Consider the following 19,970-nt stretch of genomic DNA (forward strand, 5'->3'; position numbering starts at 1 on the left):
AAGTGTGGCCTAACTAAGGTTCTATACAGCTGCAACATGACTTGCCAATTCTTATACTCAATGCCCCGGCCAATGAAGGCAAGCATGCCGTATGCCTTCTTGACTACCTTCTCCACCTGTGTTGCCCCTTTCAATGACCTGTGGACCTGTACTCCTAGATCTCTTTGACTTTCAATACTCTTGAGGGTTCTACCATTCACTGTATATTCCCTACCTGCATTAGACCTTCCAAAATGCATTACCTCACATTTGTCCGGATTAAACTCCATCTGCCATCTCTCCGCCCAAGTCTCCAGACAATCTAAATCCTGCTGTATCCTCCGACAGTCCTCATCGCTATCTGCAATTCCACCAACCTTTGTGTCGTCTGCAAACTTACTAATCAGACCAGTTACATTTTCCTCCAAATCATTTATATATACTACAAAGAGCAAAGGTCCCAGCACTGATCCCTGTGGAACACCACTGGTCACAGCCCTCCAATTAGAAAAGCATCCCTCCATTGCTACTCTCTGCCTTCTATGGCCTAGCCAGTTCTGTATCCACCTTGCCAGCTCACCCCTGATCCCGTGTGACTTCACCTTTTGTACTAGTCTACCATGAGGGACCTTGTCAAAGGCCTTACTGAAGTCCATATAGACAACATCTACTGCCCTACCTGCATCAATCATCTTAGTGACCTCCTCGAAAAACTCTATCAAGTTAGTGAGACACGACCTCCCCTTCACAAAACCGTGCTGCCTCTCACTAATACGTCCATTTGCTTCCAAATGGGAGTAGATCCTGTCTCGAAGAATTCTCTCCAGTAATTTCCCTACCACTGAAGTAAGGCTCACCGGTCTGTAGTTCCCGGGATTATCCTTGCTACCCTTCTTAAACAGAGGAACAACATTGGCTATTCTCCAGTCCTCTGGGACATCCCCTGAAGACAGCGAGGATCCAAAGATTTCTGTCAAGGCCTCAGCAATTTCCTCTCCAGCCTCCTTCAGTATTCTGGGGTAGATCCCATCAAGCCCTGGGGACTTATCTACCTTAATATTTTTTAAGACACCCAACACCTCGTCTTTTTGGATCACAATGTGACCCAGGCTATCTACACCACTGCTTTGTGCCTGATTTCAGCTTCTTCTTCAAGCGCTGTTCACCAGAGGCCCTGGAACTCACACCACCACTGCTTTATCATGTTGTGGACCTTCCTGAACAGCTCACACCATCACTGCTTTGTCCTGTTGTGGACCCACCTGAGCCACTCTCTCCAGCAGATTTAGTTGTGAAATCCTGGCCTGTTTGTGTCTCTGGCTCTCTCTTCCTTATAACAAAACGAGCCATTTAAAATTTTAGTTGTTTGCTACTGACAAAATGGAGGAATCGTGCCCAAAGCACGTGATGCCAGCGTTCAGGGCGCGTGACCTCTCTGCCTCGCTTCAGGCAGGAAGGTTACAATGAATTTTTAAAAAATCTTCTCCTGCGCTGACGTCAGGAGGAGGCGGTGCTTCTCACTTGGTTCTGTGCATGCACACCGATGAGCAGACACCCATGCGCAGTGCACCTGCATTTTTCTATCTGGTCGCGGCCGTCATTTTCAAAGCTGCTCGCGGCTGGCATTGTTGAAAGCCCACTGCTGCGGCTGTTGGGCGTGAATTCACACAATCGGCAACGCCGCGATGGACGGCTCCGCGACCCTCCCAACACACGCCAGCGACCCACCCGCGGCTCACGAACCCCACTTTGAAAATGCCTGGTCTATTTAGATGATGTTTGTATCACCTGTTCCACAAAGCAAGAGCACGTGGCGAATCTCCAGGATGTACTCCGCCATTTAGCCCATATGGGTGCCTAACTGAAACAAAGCAAATATGCTTTTGTGCCAAGGCAGTGACCTACCTTGGATACTGCATGGACAGCGATGAGCTACACTCAGTTGATAATAAAGTCCAGGCTATCAAAGGGACCCACACCCCAAGGAACAACATGGAGCTCTGGTCCTTTTTGGCCCTTGTTACTTATTATGGCAAATTTATCGCAAACCTGGCCTCCTATTGGCCCCATTGCTTGTGTTGTTGCGGAAAGACCAAAAATGATGCTTGGGGGCATCACTGGATGAGGCATCTCTTCAAAACATCTCCTGACACACTATGACCCAACCTGATCCCTGATAACAACGTATGATATTTCCCCTTATGACATCGGGGTGGTACTGCTCCGTGAGTGAGATGAATTTGAATTTTCCTCGAGGACCTTGGTGGATCCCGAGTGCCGGTATACACAAGTCGAGAAGGTCTGGCTTTCATCTTCGAAATTAAGAAATTCCATCACTATGTGTATGGATGGCAGTTCGTTATCATAAAAGACCATAACCCCTTGGGTTGAGGACTGGGTTGTCTCGCCCAGCCCAGCAAGAGTGCTGTGACTCGGATTCCGATATGGACGCGGAGGTATCCATGCCGGCAGACGACAGTGTCCGGCACCAAGGTCCGTGCGGTTGCCCTTCAGCATTCTGACAGGAAGTGCCGTTTAGCGACCTGTTACACTCCACCCCACCTTGAACCACCGCAAGTGGATGCACAGCTGCAGGCTAAGTGGTGGAGAAGGCAGCCAATGGCAGCTGTTGGGGGACCTTTGGACTTTGGCGGGAGGGGTGTCATAACCCCATGAGGACCACGAGGAAACAATCATTGATCTTCCTGTGGGACAGGTTGAGTAGGAGCTCCCTAGGTTGGCGGTGGAGGCCAACCACCTGGGGCTTGTTATCAGCAAGGTATAAAAATAGGCTCAACTCAGGGCCTTGTGGAAGAATCATCCCAGTTAGGATTGCATTGGAAGTGAGATGCTGCAGTACACAGATTATTGTAAATATATTCACCTTAGTTAATGACAGCTTCCTTGTAAGTTATTAGAATTTACATAACTAAGAATTGTTAATGAAGACTTGCTGTGAACATACTCCAGACTGGAAACCTCCTTCATGGTGCCTGAAGCAGGATTCTTCACACATTACATCTTCACTGAAAAAGGTACGGGTTAACTTTAAGCGGTGCAGATGAGCTAGTCACTCACGATATTGGGCCCCTTCGATGCATCCAGCCAATCAGCAGCATTTAGCTCCGGCTTTGGATTAAGTTATTGAAATGAGCAGGCAGCGTAAAATTAGTGTGTTGTCTGCATTGCAATCAATGGCTACAGGTTAATTGCATATCACAATTCCCATGCTCCTTTTTGAAAGCTATTGAATTTAGCCCTCTCAGTATCTGGTACACTGAGAAACGTCTAATGTTCATGTGATTTTCTGGCCTCCAGATGTCGACTGAGGACTCAGAAAACACAAACCATTTGATGAGCAGAAATACAACTTTAGCTTCTGAAAAAAGCACTTTGGTCAAACAATCTGATGGAACAAATACAGACTTCCAAAGGCTAACACAAGGTACTATTATATTATACCTTGGGTTGTAATTACTTTGTTCAGGGAGATAAGACCATAAGACCATAAGACATAGGAGCGGAAGTAAGGCCATTCGGCCCATCGAGTCTACTCCACCATTCAATCATGGCTGATTTCAACTCCATTTACCCGCTCTCTCTCCATAGCCCTTAATTCCTCGAGAAATCAAGAATTTATCAACTTCTGTCTTAAAGACACTCAACGTCCCGGCCTCCACCGCCCTCTGTGGCAATGAATTCCACAGACCCACCACTCTCTGGCTGAAGAAATTTCTCCTCATCTCTGTTCTAAAGTGACTCCCTTTTATTCTAAGGCTGTGCCCCCGGGTCCTAGTCTCCCCTGCTAATGGAAACAACTTCCTTACGTCCACCCTATCTAAGCCATTCATTATCTTGTAAGTTTCTATTAGATCTCCCCTCAACCTCCTAAACTCCAATGAATATAATCCCAGGATCCTCAGACGTTCATCGTATGTTAGGCCTGCCATTCCTGGGATCATCCGTGTGAATCTCCGCTGGACCCGCTCCAGTGCCAGTATGTCCTTCCTGAGGTGTGGGGCCCAAAATTGCTCACAGTATTCTAAATAGGGCCTAACTTAATGCTTTATAAAGCTTCAGAAGTACATCCCTGCTTTTATATTCCAAGCCTCTTGAGATAAATGACAACATTGCATTTGCTTTCTTAATTACGGACTCAACCTGCAAGTTTACCTTTAGAGAATCCTGTACTAGGACTCCCAAGTCCCTTTGCACTTCAGCATTATGAATTTTGTCACCGTTTAGAAAACAGTCCATGCCTCTATTCTTTTTTCCAAAGTGTAAGACCTCACACTTGCCCACGTTGAATTTCATCAGCCATTTTTTGGACCACTCCCCTAAACTGTCTAAATCTTTCTGCAGCCTCCCCACCTCCTCCATACTACCTGCCCCTCCACCTATCTTTGAATCATCGGCAAACTTAGCCAGAATGCCCCCAGTCCCGTCATCTAGATCGTTAATATATAAGGAGAACAGCTGTGGCCCCAACACTGAACCCTGCGGGACACCACTCGTCACCGGTTGCCATTCCGAAAAAGAACCTTTTGTCCCAACTCTCTGCCTTCTGCCTGACAGCCAATCGTCAATCCATGTTAGTACCTTGCCTCGAATACCATGGGCCCTTATTTTACTCAGATGGAGGATATACAGTTGTAGAAGATTGCTCATTCAATTACCTATTACAAATATTTCGAATACCATGGGTCCTTATTTTACTCAGATGGAGGATATACAGTTGTAGAAGATTGCTCATTCAATTACCTATTACAAATATTTCAGCACCCCAATAATAGGTTATTTATATAATGCTACTGTAATTTTAATAGGTTTGTATGAATTGATAGTGCACTCTTAATATCGTATTTCCATCTTTAGAATAAGTCATTATAGTTCTCTTCCTAAAGATACAAGATAACATCTGGACAGGTATGCTTTGGACATGTAAGCAACTCTGATCTGTTATATTTCCAAATACAGACTAGTTACACCACTTATGCTGCAGGCAGCCTGATTGCACAGTAAAGAAAAGGGCTGCTTAATGTGGGTGGCACAGTGGTTTGCACTGCTGCCTCACAGCTCCGGGGACCTGGGTTCAATTCCGGCCACGGGTGACTGTGTGGAATTTGCACATTCTCCCTGTGTCTGCGTGCGTTTCCTCCAGGTGCTCCGGTTTCCTCCCACAGTCCAAAGGTGTGCAGGTTAGGTGGATTGGCCACGCAAAATAGCCCCCGAGTGTCCAAAGGTTAGGCGGGTTACTGGTTACAGGGATAGGGTGGAGGTGTGGGCTTAAGTATCGTGCTCTTTCAAGGGCCGGTGTTGACTCGATGGGCCGAATAGCCTCCTTCTGCACTGTAAATTCTGTGTAAGCTTTGTAAGAAGCTGTAGCCAGAAAAGTACTGCAGATTATATCCAGAACAGAGTATAATGAATTTGCTTCCAGTCTCAAGTATGTAAACCTCTTTCAGATGCCATTGACTAATACAGGTACACTTTGCGAATGCTTAAGATGTTAATTTACACTAATTTAAGATCTTCATTGTCTTTTTCTATTTGAATTTAAAGCGATAATGTTTTCTTGGTAAACACTGGCAAATCTGGGGAAGGAGAAGTGTTAATATGTTTTTTTCCATTCTGAAAAATGAAAAAACAAAATGAAAAAAATTCTACAATATTATGCAAGTGGCAAAGTCATGCATTCTGCATTATAAACAAATATTTGCCAATTCCTTTTTCATGATTCTCTTTTCAAACTGTAGGGAAAGTTTGCTAATGCAAACATTTATCTTATAAAGATCCCATAATTTAGTGTGAATGCGCCTGATAGGGACTTCTGGAGGTGACATGTAGGTGGAGGTCGCACATTGGGTGGCTCCTGCTAGAGTTTCTGGTTTTTGGCCCTTTAGACCCAGTTTTTTGGGGACAAGGTGTTTGAACGTGTAAAGAAGTTGTAGGATTTCGAAGTTCCAGAAGAAGAATCGGGGACAAGGGGGTGAGCAAATGTCGGTTCTGAATCCAAGTAGGAGGAAAGATGGTGGGGCCTCTCGGGTGGGGCCATGCCCATTATGATGGATAAGCTGCCAAAGTGATGCCGGGGAAGTTTCAGCGGCTGTTCTCTAAGCATTTAGATGAGCATTGAAAAGAAAGGATGAACTCGCTCAAAGAGTGGGTGGATGAGACTCTTGCCCCGATAAAAGGCGTCGATGGAGGTCTGGTAGCAAGGAGAGGTGTCGAAGGGGGTGGAGGAGGCATTGTCACAGCACAGTGACCAGTTCACCTCAATCGGTAACGAACCGTGGAAAGTGATGGAGAGTAATAAAGTGCTGAGATCCGAAGTGGAGGACCTGGAGAACAGGTCATGAAGGCTGAATCTAAGGATCGTGGGATTGCCTGCTTAGTGGATAGTCCGGCATGGTTCCTGGTGGCTTTGGAAGGGCTGGGTGAGTCAGGTGTTTCACTTAGGCTTTGACAGCAGGACCCGCGGGTGTAGCGATTCTGATGGGTAAGAGGGTGAGGTTTCAGATGGTGAAGGTGATGGCTGATCAGGGGGTTGGTACGTAATAGTAATGGGTGCATTGGAAGGGAGGTTGGTGGTGCTGGTTAGCATATACGCCCGGAATTGGGGAGACGTCAGATTTATGTAAAAGATGTTGGCTGCAATTCCGAATTTGGATACTCACCAGTTAATACTTTGAGGGGACTTGACCACAGTGTTGGTTCCTAAGGTGGACATGTCCAAGCCGTGTTCGCTGACCCCCTCACGGGGGGGAGGGGAGTGGTTGGGGTGTGGGGGAGGGGGGGGAACATATTTCTTTGTATCAAAACAGGGAAGTTGATTGCAGATTACATAGGGTTTAATAGGAATGGGAAGGTTTCACCATCAGTGGTACGGGAAGCATTGAAAGCAGTAGTGAGGGGTGAAGTCATCTCATTTAAGGCTCAGGTCGACAGAGAGGCAAGGGAGGAGTGGCAGAGGTTGATAGAGGAGATTTTGGAGGTAAATGGAAGGTACGTGGAGGACCCAACACTGGGTCTTCTGGTGGGGAGGAAGGAGCTACAGGCGAGGTTTGAACGCCTGTCTTGGAGAAAGTTGGTTCGGCAGCTGAGGCGGGTCTGAGGAGTTGTGTTGGAGTATGGGGAGAAGACCAGCTGCTTGTTGGTGGGCCACCTCCGCTGGTAGGCGGTGACAGAGACTGGTGGTGGCACTGGAGCAGATGAACAAGGTTTTTGAAGAGTTTTACAGGGATTTGCATAAATCTGAGCCGCCGAAGGATGCGTCAGGCATGAGGGAGTTTTGGGGGAGATTGGGGTGCCCTGAAGTAGGAGAGGGCAGGATTGAAGGAGCCAGTGGGGGTGGTGGATGTGCTGATGGCAATAGGGAGAGTGCTGACGGGCAAGGCATCAGAGACGGATGGTTTTCGGTGGAATTTTATGAAAAGTTTAAGGATAAGTTGGCACCGCTGTTTGTGGAAATGTTAGTGGACATGATGGTCAGGGGGGCATTGCTGAAGATGATGGATCAGGCATCCATTTCATTGCTGCTCAAAAAGGACAAGGATCCAGTGGTGTGTGGGTCAGGCCCATATCTCTGTTGAATGTGGATGTCCAGATATTGGCGAAGGTGCTGATGGTCAGGTTGGAGATGTGCCTTCCAAAGGTGATGGGGGAGGATCAGACTGGGTTCGTAAAGAACAGGCAGCTGTCATCAACGAACGGCAGCTGTTGAATGTGGTGCTTTCTCCAGCATAAGGAAGGGAGTTGGAGGTGGTGGTGCCACTGCATGCGAAGAAGGCCTTTGATTGGATGAAATGGAGCTATCTGTTTGAGGTGTTTTGTGGCAGTGGTAAAAGTGTTGCATAGGGATCCGATGGCGTGTGTGCGAACAAATAAAATGAATTCGGGGTAATTTCCATTGCACAGGCGAATGAAGTAGGGATGACCCATATACTCCCTTCTGTTTGCACAGGTGATAGAGCCCTTGGCCATAGCATTGAGGTGCTCGGATAAATGGAAGGGGATAATGAGGGGGGAATTGGTGGAGAATAGGGTGCCTGTGGGCTGATCTGTTGTTATATATTTCAGACCAAGCTCTTATGTGGAGGATATAATGGGACTGCTTAGGGGATGTGGGGTATTTTTGGGCTACAAGCTGAACTTGGGTAAAAGTGAGTGTTTTTATTTGTCTTCTCCAGGAGCGGGGATTGGAGTGTGAGGGAGGTTGCCATTTCGGGTGCAGGATTTCCGGGATAGGAGGAAAGAGGGGTGAAAGAGATGAAAGGACATTTTTGGAAGAGTGGTTTGCAGGTTTGGGGGAGTTGTGAGGTGAACTTTGGGTCCCACATGGGGTGGTTTTAGTTACTTGCAGGTGTGTCATGGTGAGATCTGCCATGATCTCATTGAATGGCGCCGCAGGCTCGAAGGGCCAGGTGGCCTACTCCTGCTCCTAGTTCTTATATTCTTATGTTCTTATATTTTCGAAAAAGGTCTTTCCGGTAGCACCTCCTTCCTTGTTGCTGGAGGAGATGTTTTCGGTAAGCGGGTCGGAGGGAGGAGTTGGAATGGCGATTTATGGGAGGATTTTGGAAGGTGTCTCTGGAGGGGGTCAAGGCCAAGTGGGAGGAGGAGCTGGGGTGGCACTGAAGGAGGGAGTATGGTGTGAGGTGCTGCGGAGGGTGAATGCCTCCACCTCGTGTGCAAGGTTGTTGGGTGTATTTTGTTTGCGTTGTAATGTTTTGTAAGTGTTAAAATGTTAATTTGAATTTTTAAAAAACAGAAGCGCAGAACAAACAGTCCCAATCTTCCCACTGAAGACAGATGAGTTTGTTACTTATGGGATGGAAAATATATCTTCTCTTGTTGTGGGAGTTCTGCCTGGAGTGAGTTGGGGAGAAAATAACAAGCATTAAGGAAAAATTACAATTTTTCAGTTTTTATCGAACTTCTTTAAAATGTTTCTCCTTTTGGAACATGTGAATTATAGGATTTAGGAGCAAGATTAGGCCATTTGGCCCTTTGAACTGCTCTGCCATTCAATCTGGTTGTTTCAACTCCACTTCCCTATCTGCCCCCATAACCCTCTTGTCTATCAAAAATCTATCCAAGTCAGCCTTTAATAAATTCAATGACCCAGATGCCATTATTCTCTGGGAAAGAGGATTCCACAGACTGAAGACCCTTGAAGAGAAAGAAAATCTCCTAATCTCATGGATACCTCTTATTCTAGTCTCCCCACAAGAGGAAACATCCTCCCAGTAACCAACCTGTCATGTCCCTTGAGGATCTTATATGTTTCAATAAAATCATCTCTCATACTTCTAAACTCAAATAGGTATAGGCCCAACCTGTTCAACCAATTCAACCATTCTTCAGAAGATAGTCCTCTTATGTCGGGAATTACCTTAAGTGAACCTTTGCTGAACTGCTAATACAATTAGCAGCGCCCCTGCACTCCGGGATTTCCCTTTGCCTAGGGGCCATCCAAGATGGCCGTCCTTGCCAGTCACTCCACGCGGCTGGGCCCCTGCACTGCAGGGTTTCCCTTTGATTCGGGATTCATCAAAATGGCTGCTCTTGCTATTGCTGTTTTCGCTGCCACCTTGTGCGACCTGTTGCAGCCAGCATTTTACTCACCCCTGGTTCCCCTTCTTGGGTCTGTCCTCCCCCCCCCCCCCCCCCCACCCCCCCCACCCCCCCCGCCCCCCCCATGCCCCTGTGGGGCCCCTTTCCCCCCCTCTTATCTTTCCCCGTCTTTCCTTCCCCCCCCCCATTCCTCGCGCTGTCGTCCACCCCCCCCCCCACCCCCCCCCCTCCCACACAAAGTGGGTGAGGCCCCCCACACTCGGAAGAGATCCCTGTCTTTCCCCGGCCCCCTCTCTCTTCGTTCACTCCTCCTTCCTGGTACTTAAAGCTGTGTTGAAAGTGAGGCAGCTCTATCCCAGGTAAACGTCTTTCCTTTTTAAGACTAGTTCATCGTCACTGTTGTTGCTGCCTCCCCAGCTCGTGTCTGTGCACAAACCCATCCGCCTTGGCCGGCGCAGTGAAGTAGAATTCCTTCCCCTTGAAGGTTACCCATGGTTTGGCAGGGTACAGCATCGCAAATCACACCCCACTCTTGTACAAGGCTGCCTTGGCTGTATTAAATTCAGCACGGCACTTGGCCAGGTCTGACCAAATGTCTTTTTTTTTTAATATATTTTTATTAAGAATTTTTCAATAACAATATTTTCCACCTTACAAACAAACCCCCCCCCCCCCACCACACATGCCCCCCACAGGGACCCCCCTTCTCCCCCCCCCCTCATGAACGATGTCCCCCCACCGCCCCCCCCCCCACCTCACCCCAGGTTGCTGCTGCTGCTGTCCGACCTTCATCTAACGCTCCGCGAGATGGTCTAGGAACGGTTGCCACCGCCTGTAGGACCCATGAGCAGACCCTCTCAAGGCAAACTTTATCCTTTCCAACTTGATAAACCCAGCCAAATCATTTATCCAGGCCTCCACGCTGGGGGGCTTCACCTCCTTCCACATTAACAAGATCCTTCGCCGGGCTACTAGGGACGCAAAGGACAGAATGCCGGCCTCTTTCGCCTCCTGCACTCCCGGCTCGTCCACTACTCCAAATAGTGCTAGCCCCCAGCTTGGCTTGACCCGGACTTTCACCACCTTAGATACTGTTCCCGCAACTCCCCTCCAGAACCCCTCCAGTGCCGGACATGACCAAAACATATGGACATGGTTTGCCGGACTTCCTGAGCACCTCCCACATCTGTCCTCCACCCCAAAGAACCTACTCAGCCTCGCCCCCGTCATATGTGCTCTATGAACCACCTTAAATTGTATCAGGTTAAGCCTGGCACAAGAGGAAGAGGAATTAACCCTACTTAGGGCATCAGCCCATAGTCCCGCCTCAATCTCCTCCCCCAACTCCTCTTCCCATTTACCCTTCAACTCCTCTACCAAAGCCTCCCCCTCTTCTTTCATCTCCTGGTATATCGCCGACACCTTGCCCTCTCCAACCCATACGCCCGAAATCACCCTATCTTGAATCCCCTGTGCCGGGAGTAGCAGAAATTCCCTCACCTGCCGCCTCACAAACGCCCTCACTTGCATGTACCTGAAAGCGTTTCCCGGTGGTAGCCCAAACTTCTCCTCCAGCGCCACTAAGCTCGCAAATGTCCCGTCAATGAACAGGTCCCCCATTCTTCTAATCCCTACCTGATGCCAGCTCTGAAATCCCCCGTCCATCCTACCTGGGACAAACCGATGGTTGTCTCTGATCGGGGACCACACCAAGGCTCCCGTCGCACCCCTGTGCCGCCTCCACTGCCCCCAGATCTTTAGCGTTGCAGCCACCACCGGGCTCGTGGTGTACCTTGTCGGCGAGAGCGGCAGCGGTGCCGTCACCAGCGCCCCCAGGCTCGTTCCTTTACAGGACGCCATCTCCAACCTCTTCCTCGCCGCCCCCTCTCCCTCCATCACCCACTTACGGATCATTGCCACGTTGGCTGCCCAATAATAACCACCCAGATTCAGCAATGCAAACCCTCCTCTATCTCTGTAATGCTCCAAGAACCCCCTCCTTACCCGCGGGGTCTTGCTCGCCCACACAAATCCCGTAATGCTCCTGCTTACCCTCTTAAAAAAGGCCTTAGTAATCACAATTGGGAGGCATTGGAATACAAAAAGAAATCTCGGGAGGATCACCATTTTAACCAACTGTACCCTACCCGCCAGCGAGAGTGGCAACATGTCCCACCTTTTAAAATCCTCCTCCATCTGTTTCACCAACCGCGTCAAATTATGTTTGTGCAGTGCCCCCCAACTCCTAGCTACCTGAATCCCCAAGTATCGAAAGCTCCTTTCCGCCCTCCTCAACGGTAGGTCGTCTATCCCTCTTCCCTGGACCCCCGGATTGATCACAAAGAGCTCACTCTTTCCCACATTGAGCTTATAGCCCGAAAAATCTCCAAACTCCCGTAGGATCTGCATTACCTCAACCATCCGCTCCACTGGATCCGTCACATACAGCAACAGGTCGTCTGCATACAGCGACACTCGATGTTCCTCTCCCCCTCGAACCACCCCCTTCCATTTCCCCGACTCCTTAACGCCATGGCCGAAGGTTCAATTGCTAATGCGAACAGCAGAGTGGGCAGGGGGCACTCCTGCCTCGTCCCTCGATACAGCCGGAAATACTCCGACCTCCGCCGGTTCGTGACCACACTCGCCACCGGGGCTTTATACAGGAGCTTAACCCAACTAATAAACCCTCCCCCGAACCCAAACCTCCTCAACACTTCCCAGAGATACTCCCACTCTACCCGATCAAAGGCCTTCTCCGCGTCCATGGCTGTCACTATCTCCGCTTCTCCCTCCACCGATGGCATCATTATCACATTTAAGAGCCTTCGCACATTAGTGTTTAACTGCCTACCCTTTACGAATCCCGTCTGGTCCTCGTGAATCACCCCTGGGACACAGTCCCCAATCCTCATGGCCAACATTTTTGCCAACAACTTAGCATCTACATTAAGGAGCGAGATCGGTCTATATGACCCACATTGCAGTGGGTCCTTATCCCGCTTCAAGATCAAAGAGATCGTCGCCTCCGACATTGTCGGGGGCAGGGTCCCCCCTCCCTTGATTCATTGAAGGTCCTTACCAGCAACGGGGCTAACAGGTCTACATACTTCCTGTAGAACTCCACCGGGAACCCATCCGGTACCGGGGCCTTCCTTGCCTGCATGCTCCCCAGTCCTTTAACCAGCTCCTCCACCCCAATTGGCGCCCCCAGACCCGCCACCTCCTGCACCTCCACCCTTGGGAACCTCAACTGATCCAAAAATCGTCGCATCCCCTCTTTTCCCCCTGGGGGCTGGGACCTATACAGTTCCTCGTAAAAGGCCTTAAAAGCCTCATTCACTTTCCCTGCACTCCGCACTGTAGTTCCCCTGCCATCTTTGACTCCACCTATTTCCCTCGCTGCCATCCTCTTACGGAGCTGGTGTGCCACCATCTGGCTCACCTTCTCCCCATATTCGTATATCGCCCCCTGTGCCTTCCTCCACTGTGCCTCTGCCTTCCCTGTGGTCAACAGGTCGAACTCCGTCTCTCACTGAGAAGTCCCTCATCCGGAGCCTCTGCATAGCTCCTGTCCACCCTTAAAATCTCCCCCACTCTCTTCACTCTGTGAGCCCTGATGGAGATTAACTCTCCCCTGACCATTGCCTTCAGCGCCTCCCATACTACTCCCACCTGCACTTCCCTGTTGTCGTTAGCCGCCCAGATATCTTTCAATACACCCCCGCACCCTCCCGCACACTTCCTCGTCTGCCAGCAGTCCCAACCTCCACAACGGGTGTTGGTCCCTCTCCTCCCCCAGCTCCAGCTCCACCCAGTGCGGGGCGTGGTCCGAAATGGCTATGGCCGAATACTCCGTTCCCTCCACTTTCGGGATCAGTGCCCTGTCCAAAACAAAAAAATCTATCCGGGAAAAAATCTACGTGGTAGAAAAAAGAAGATTCTCTGGCCAAAGGTCTGGCAAATCTCCACGGATCTACCCCCCCACCCCCATCTGATCCATAAACCCCCTAAGCACCTTGGCCGCAGCCGGCCTCCTCCCCGTCCTAGACCTGGAACGATCTAATGCTGGGTCCAGCACCGTGTTAAAATCCCCACCCATTATCAAACTCCCTACCTCCAGGTCCGGAATACGCACCAACATCCGTTTCATGAATCCAGCATCGTCCCAGTTTGGGGCATATACATTCACCAGTACCACCTCCGTCCCCTGCAACCTACCACTAACCATCACGTATCGGCCTCCCTTGTCCGCTACTATGTTCTTGGCCTCAAACGACACCCGCTTTCCCACCAGTATTGCCTCCCCTCTATTCTTCGCATCCAGCCCTGAATGGAACACCTGTCCCACCCATCCCTTCCTTAACCTGACCTGATCTACCACCTTCAGATGTGTCTCCTGAAGCATGGCCACGTCTGCCTTCAGTCCCTTTAGGTGCGCGAACACTCGGGCCCTCTTAACCGGCCCACCCCCCCACCCCACCCCCCCCACCATCCCCCCACCCGCCCCCCACCACCACCACCCCCACCCCCCCCACCCCCCCCCCCCACCCCCCCCACCCCCCCACCCCCCCCCCCCCCACCCTTTTGGCGCGGGAAAAAAGCCCGCGCTTTCCTGAACCAGCCCCGCCCCCTGTGGCGCAGCTCCTGTTGCGGCCATCATCCCAGTTCCCTCATCCCTGAGTCTCACCTCCCTCCTGGACCGACACCCACATTCCCCATCATCATCATTTTGTCTGAATCTTTTTCTATGCAGCGCCGCCTTGGCCCGGTTGAAGCCAGCTCTCCTCTTTGCCACCTCCGCGCTCCAATTCTGGTATACTCGGATCACCGCGTTCTCCCATCTGCTGCTCCGCACCTTCTTGGCCCATCTCAGCACACTTTCTTTGTCCACGAAGCGATGGAACATTGCCATTATCGCCCTTGGCGGCTCATCTGCCTTGGGTCTCCTCGCCAGGACCTGGTGAGCCCCTTCCAGCTCCAGAGGGGTCGGAGAGGCCTCCGCACCCATCAGCGACTGGAACATCGTACTCACGTACACCCTGGCATCAGCTCCCTCCACTCCTTCGGGAAGACCCAGAATCCGGAGGTTCTTCCTCCTCGACCTGTTCTCCAGGACCTCAATTCTCTTGGCCCACCTCCTGTGCACCGCCTCGTGCGCCTCCATTTTTACCGCCAGGCCGTGGATATCGTCCTCGTTGGTGTTCACTTTATTGTTCACCTCACAAAGCTCCACCGCCTGGATCTTCTGGGTCTCCTTCAGCCCCTCGATCGCCAACAGCATCGGCGCCAGCACCTCCTTTTTCAGCACCTCCACACATCTCATGAGGAACTCCTGCTGGTCTGGCCCCCACACTGCTCGCTCTCCGCCCTTCGCCATCTTGCCTTCTTCTCCTCGTTTTGATCTCTGCTCCATGGCCTCTTTCCTTGTTGCTCCACCGCTGCTCCCTGCCAAATATTGTAGGTGGGGACCTCGCTGCTCCTTCCCACACGGGATTAATCTAAAAAAAGCTCCGTTGGGGCTCCTCTGGAGAGCCCGAAAGTCCATTTTCACGGGAGCTGCCGATACGCGCGGCTTAGCTCCGCATCGCCGCAACCGGAAGTCTCTGCCCAAATGTCTTGGTAAACACTGATTGAATGGCCTTCCCACTGGCAGGACCAAGTGTGCCTTGCCCGGTTCAGAATCTTCTCCCGATCCTTGAATCGGTGCAGTTTCACTTTTACGGCTGGTGGTTGTTGCCCCGTTTTAGGTTTCGGTTGGAGTGACCTCTGAGCTCTGTCTACCTCCGGAGGTTTGAGGAAGCTGTCACTTCCGTCCAGGTTTCCCAGCATCTGGGCCACATATTCTGTGGGGTTTCTGCCCTCGATACCCTCCAGTAGGCCCATGATATGGAGATTCTGGTTGCGCAACCAGTGCTCCTGGTACTTGGCTTTCCCCTTCAGTGCCCCTTGTGACGCCACCAACCTTACCACTTCTGTTTCCAGGGAGGTGACTTGGTCACTCTGGTCGGTCGCCGCTTTTTCTAGTCCCTGATTGTTGCCTCCTGTGCTTCTAGTCGGTGCTCTGGTTTCTCCAACGCCACCTTGAAGGGAGCCAGGGTATCCGCGACCACCACCTTCACTGTTGCCATAATTTCCAGCTTGATGGTATCTGTGTTTCTGGAGCTACTGAGTCATGAGGTCCATCCACTCACCTATTAGTGCAGTGTTCTTCAAACTTTTTTTCCGGGTGATGCACTAACAATTACCACAAAGACGAGAGTAGTGGAATAATCGAGGTTTTATTGAGCAAGATGTTGTGCCTCCTGTAGCTGGAACCAGAATGGCTACAGCACCAGCGAGCACACACATTTATACGCCGCCTACTGGGCGGAGCCAGCAGGCAGGGATTTACCCATGTACCTGTACTATACGGGCAGTGCCGTAATACATGTAATATACTACTAGTGGTGACTAGCACACCGGGGACCAATTTTTACCAACCGGCCAACCATTGGGACCCAACCCGGCCGACTTTCACGACCCGCGCCGGCCGACCTTCACGACCCATGCCGGCTGACTTGCGCGACCCACCATTTTCTCTTACCTTGTTTGCTGCTGACAAAAATGGAGGAAATGTTTTGGGTCCCTTTGGCCCTCGTACACACTCCCCCAATGGAACCTGTTGGATGAAGGTGAAGCCTTCCAGTGTTGGAAAGTATGGAGTCTCCATCTGTCCAAAGTTCAGCATTTTTTCCGGTAACAGTTTATCAAATAAACTCCCCACGAACATTTTTTTAAAAAAAATGAATAAAATAAATGAATAAAACCTCCCCGAACTTGTAAAACAAAATGCTGCGGCCGTTTAAAAAAAAAAGCGGCCGCACTGCGCATGCGTGCCAGATCATTGGCGCGCATGCGCATAGTTTTGCACATGCGCGCCAATGATCTGGCACGCATGCGCAGTGCGGCCACACTTTTTTTTTTACATGTTCGCGGCCATTTTGAAGGCCGCTTGCAGTCGCCGTTTTTAACAGCCGGCTGCTGTGGCTGTTGGGCGCAGATTTGCGCGATCGGGAGCGCCGCGATGGGCGGCTCTGCGACCCACCCGTGGGTCGCGCCCCTAAGTTTGACAATGCCTGTATTACTGGATAGTCCCGCGTGGTTCCTGGTGGCCCAGCTCACTCGGGTGTGGCCATCTTCAACTCTCTCCTCATGTTCGTCATCGCCCGTTCCTTCTCTCGAGGCTTTGGTTGACTTTGCCAAGCCTTCGCGTCCTAGGATTATTGCAGTTCATTGCTCAGTGGTTGCAGCTGTCTTGTGATAGGGTGGGAGGGTTCAACAGGTTTGGTGGGCTATTTTCGCTTTAAAAATGTGTTTTTTCTGAGTTCCCAGAGGGGAGCCACCTTCCTGCGTCCGCTCACGATAGCACAGTGGTTAGCACTATTGCTTCACAGCGCCAGGGTCCCAGGTTCAATTCCTGGCTTGGGTCACTGTCTGTGCGGAGTCTGCACTTTCTCCCTGTGCCTACATGGGTTTCCTCCGGGTGCTCCGGTTTCCACCCACAAGTCCCGAAAGATGTGCTGTTAGGTTATTTGGACATTCTGAATTCTCCCTCTGTTTCCCTGAACAGGCGCCAGAATGTGGCGACTAGGGGCTTTTCACAGTAACTTCATTGCAGTGTTAATGTAAGCCTATTTGTGACAATGATTAAAATTATTATTATTACATCCCCCTCATCCGAAATCCAGCTCTGCTGTTACTAAGCCACAATTATCTAACAGTCTCTCTCTCTTTCTTTTTGGTTTGAGGAGGAGGGAAGGATGGAAACACTATAATGTAATGTTTGGGGCTTTACCGTCCTTTTACACTGGGATCCCCTTCTCAATTGTGGTGAGCAAGCCGACTTCTCCCTGAATCCATCTCAGTCACATTTCACTGCTGCCCTCAGGATCAAGAATGAGCAGAAAAGCCTGCATAGCTCTACACCTGCCTTTGCTCAACCCCATGCAGATGATTAACCTCCGGACTCGGCCCCAACAGACATGTTGGAGATGGAAAGACAAGCAAGGGAACATCAGACTGGAGGAGCCTGTGCACATTCTGTCTGTCATCCGAGTACTTGCCTATCTCCATGGAAAGGGTGGCAGGCACCTTAGAGACCCAGGTCCTGCAGAACGCACAGTGGCTGCTGGATATGCACTCAGACCTTTACTCTAGTGATCTCCGTCACTCCAGCCGTTGCTGCAAGGCAACAGTGATTAGGTGAAAAGGGTACAGGGCACCAATAAGAAATCGCAAGGGAAAGAAGTCCCTGGTGGGTGAAATCTCTCAGCCCCCTAATAGTAGTTCCACAGTAGGATGTAGTATAAACCAGGAATACTGGTGGCTTATAAAAAAGGTATGGATTATTTTAATATTCATATATCAAATTTGATCAAATTGGCAAGGGTAGCCTCACTGGAGAGTTCATAGAGTGTAGATTGATTCTTGGAATGATCTATTGTAAACCATCCAGGGGGAAAGGTTGTTTAGGATTTATTATTGTGTAATGAGATGAGATTAATTAATGATGTTATGGTAAAGGTTCCTTTAGGGAAGAGTGATCATTGCAAGTATGAATTTCAAATTCCATTTGAGGGCAATAAAAGTCCCACACTAGTGTTCTGGCATCAAACCAAGGTAATTACATAGGCATGAGTACAGATGTGGCCCTAGTAGACTGGAAGAAAAACTGAAAGGTAGGACAGTTGATGAACAGTGGCAGATATTTAAATATATTCCAGAAAAGAAGAAAGATTGTAAGAGGGGAAAAATGAATCTGTGGCTTAGCAAGGAGGAGGCAAAAACTCAGGCATACCATATGCAAAGGTCAGTAGCCGGCTGGAGATTGGGATACTTTTAAAGGCTAACAAAGGGTTAAGAGCAATGGTAAATTATGAAACAAATATAAAAACGTATAGCAAAATTGTACATAAATATGTAAAAGGAAAAAGGAGCTAAAGTCAATGTTGGTCCCTCAGAGAACGAGACTGGGGAGTTAATAATGGGGAACACAGAAATAGCAGAGACACTGAATAAATATTTTGCCTCGGTTTTCACGGTGGAGGACACCAGAACCATTCCAATTGTAACAGGTAATGCAGAGGTTGTTGAAAAGGAGGAACTTAAAACAATCACCATCACTAGGGAAAAAGTACTGAGCAAGCTATTGTGATTAAAGGCAGACAGGTCCCCAGGGCCTGATGACCTACTTCCTAAGGTATTAAAGGAAGGAAGTGTCAGCAGAGATGGTGAAGGCATTGGTTATAATATTCCAAAAATCCCTAGATTCTGGAAAGATTTCAGTGGATTGCAAAAAGACTAATGTAATGCTGCTGTTCATAAAGGGAGAAAGTGGGAAATTATAGACCAATTAGTTTAACGTGTCTCATTAAAAAACTGTCAGAATCCATTATTAAGTAGTAAAGGGACATTGGAAAGTCAAATTGCAATCTATTAGCGTCAGCATGGTTTATGAAAGGTAAATGGTGTTTAACTAATTTTCTGGATTTCTTTGAAGATGTAACAAGCAAGGTGGATAATGGGGATCCTGTAGATGTAGTGCATCTGGACTTGCAGAAAGCATGATAGGGTGTTGCACAAAACATTAATACACATGGTAAGATCCTACGAGGTTAGGGGTAATGGATTAGCTTGGATAGAAGATTAGCTAATGAACAAAAAGCAAAGAGTGGGGATAAATGGGTCTTTTTCTGATTGGCAAGCTTTATCTAGTGGTGTGCCACAGGGTTTGGTCCTCGGGCCCCAACTATTTACAATATATATTAATGACTTGGATGCAGTATGTACGATAGCCAAATTTGCAGACAACACTAAAATAGGTGGGAAAGCAAGTTGAAATGAGGAAATAATAAATTTACAAATAGATATGGATAGGTGAGGCAAATGGGCCAAAATTTGGCAGATGGAATTTAAATGTGAGGTTATCAATTTTGGTCAGGGGATTATAAAGACAATTTATTATCTAAATGGAGGGAAACTTCAAAATACTTTGGTGCAAAATACTGGGTGTCCAGGAATTGCAGAAAGTTAGTATGCAGATGCAGCAGGTAATAAGGAAGGCAAATGGAATTTTGGCATTCATTGCTGATGGAATAAGTATAAAAGTAGGGAAGTGCTATTGCAACTCTATAGGGCATTGGCATAGGACTACAGCTGGAGTACAGCTCACAGTTTTGGTCCCCTTACTTGAGGAACGATGTAAATTTATTAGAGGCAGTTCAGAGAAGGTTCACAAGGATTCCAGGGACGGGGATGAAGACTTATGAAGAGAGATTGAGCAGCTTAGGCCTATACTCACTGGATATTAGAAGAATGAGAGGAGATTTAATTGAGGCATATAAAATGCTAAAGAGGATTGACAGGTTAGATCA

General features: G+C 49.2%; 1 protein-coding gene across 2 annotated transcripts in view; it reads left to right on the forward strand.

Moving 5' to 3' along the window:
• map3k19 (mitogen-activated protein kinase kinase kinase 19) overlaps positions 1-19,970 on the forward strand; it is a 257,278-nt gene that overhangs the window by 137,679 nt on the left and 99,629 nt on the right. For both annotated transcript variants that reach the window (XM_072472572.1, XM_072472582.1), the window contains one exon: positions 3,298-3,424. In XM_072472572.1, coding sequence (XP_072328673.1) covers positions 3,298-3,424 — 127 coding nt within the window. The remainder of the gene's footprint in view (positions 1-3,297; positions 3,425-19,970) is intronic.

This window comes from Scyliorhinus torazame, chromosome 2 (assembly GCF_047496885.1).
Source record: "Scyliorhinus torazame isolate Kashiwa2021f chromosome 2, sScyTor2.1, whole genome shotgun sequence".
Lineage (NCBI taxonomy): Eukaryota > Metazoa > Chordata > Chondrichthyes > Carcharhiniformes > Scyliorhinidae > Scyliorhinus > Scyliorhinus torazame.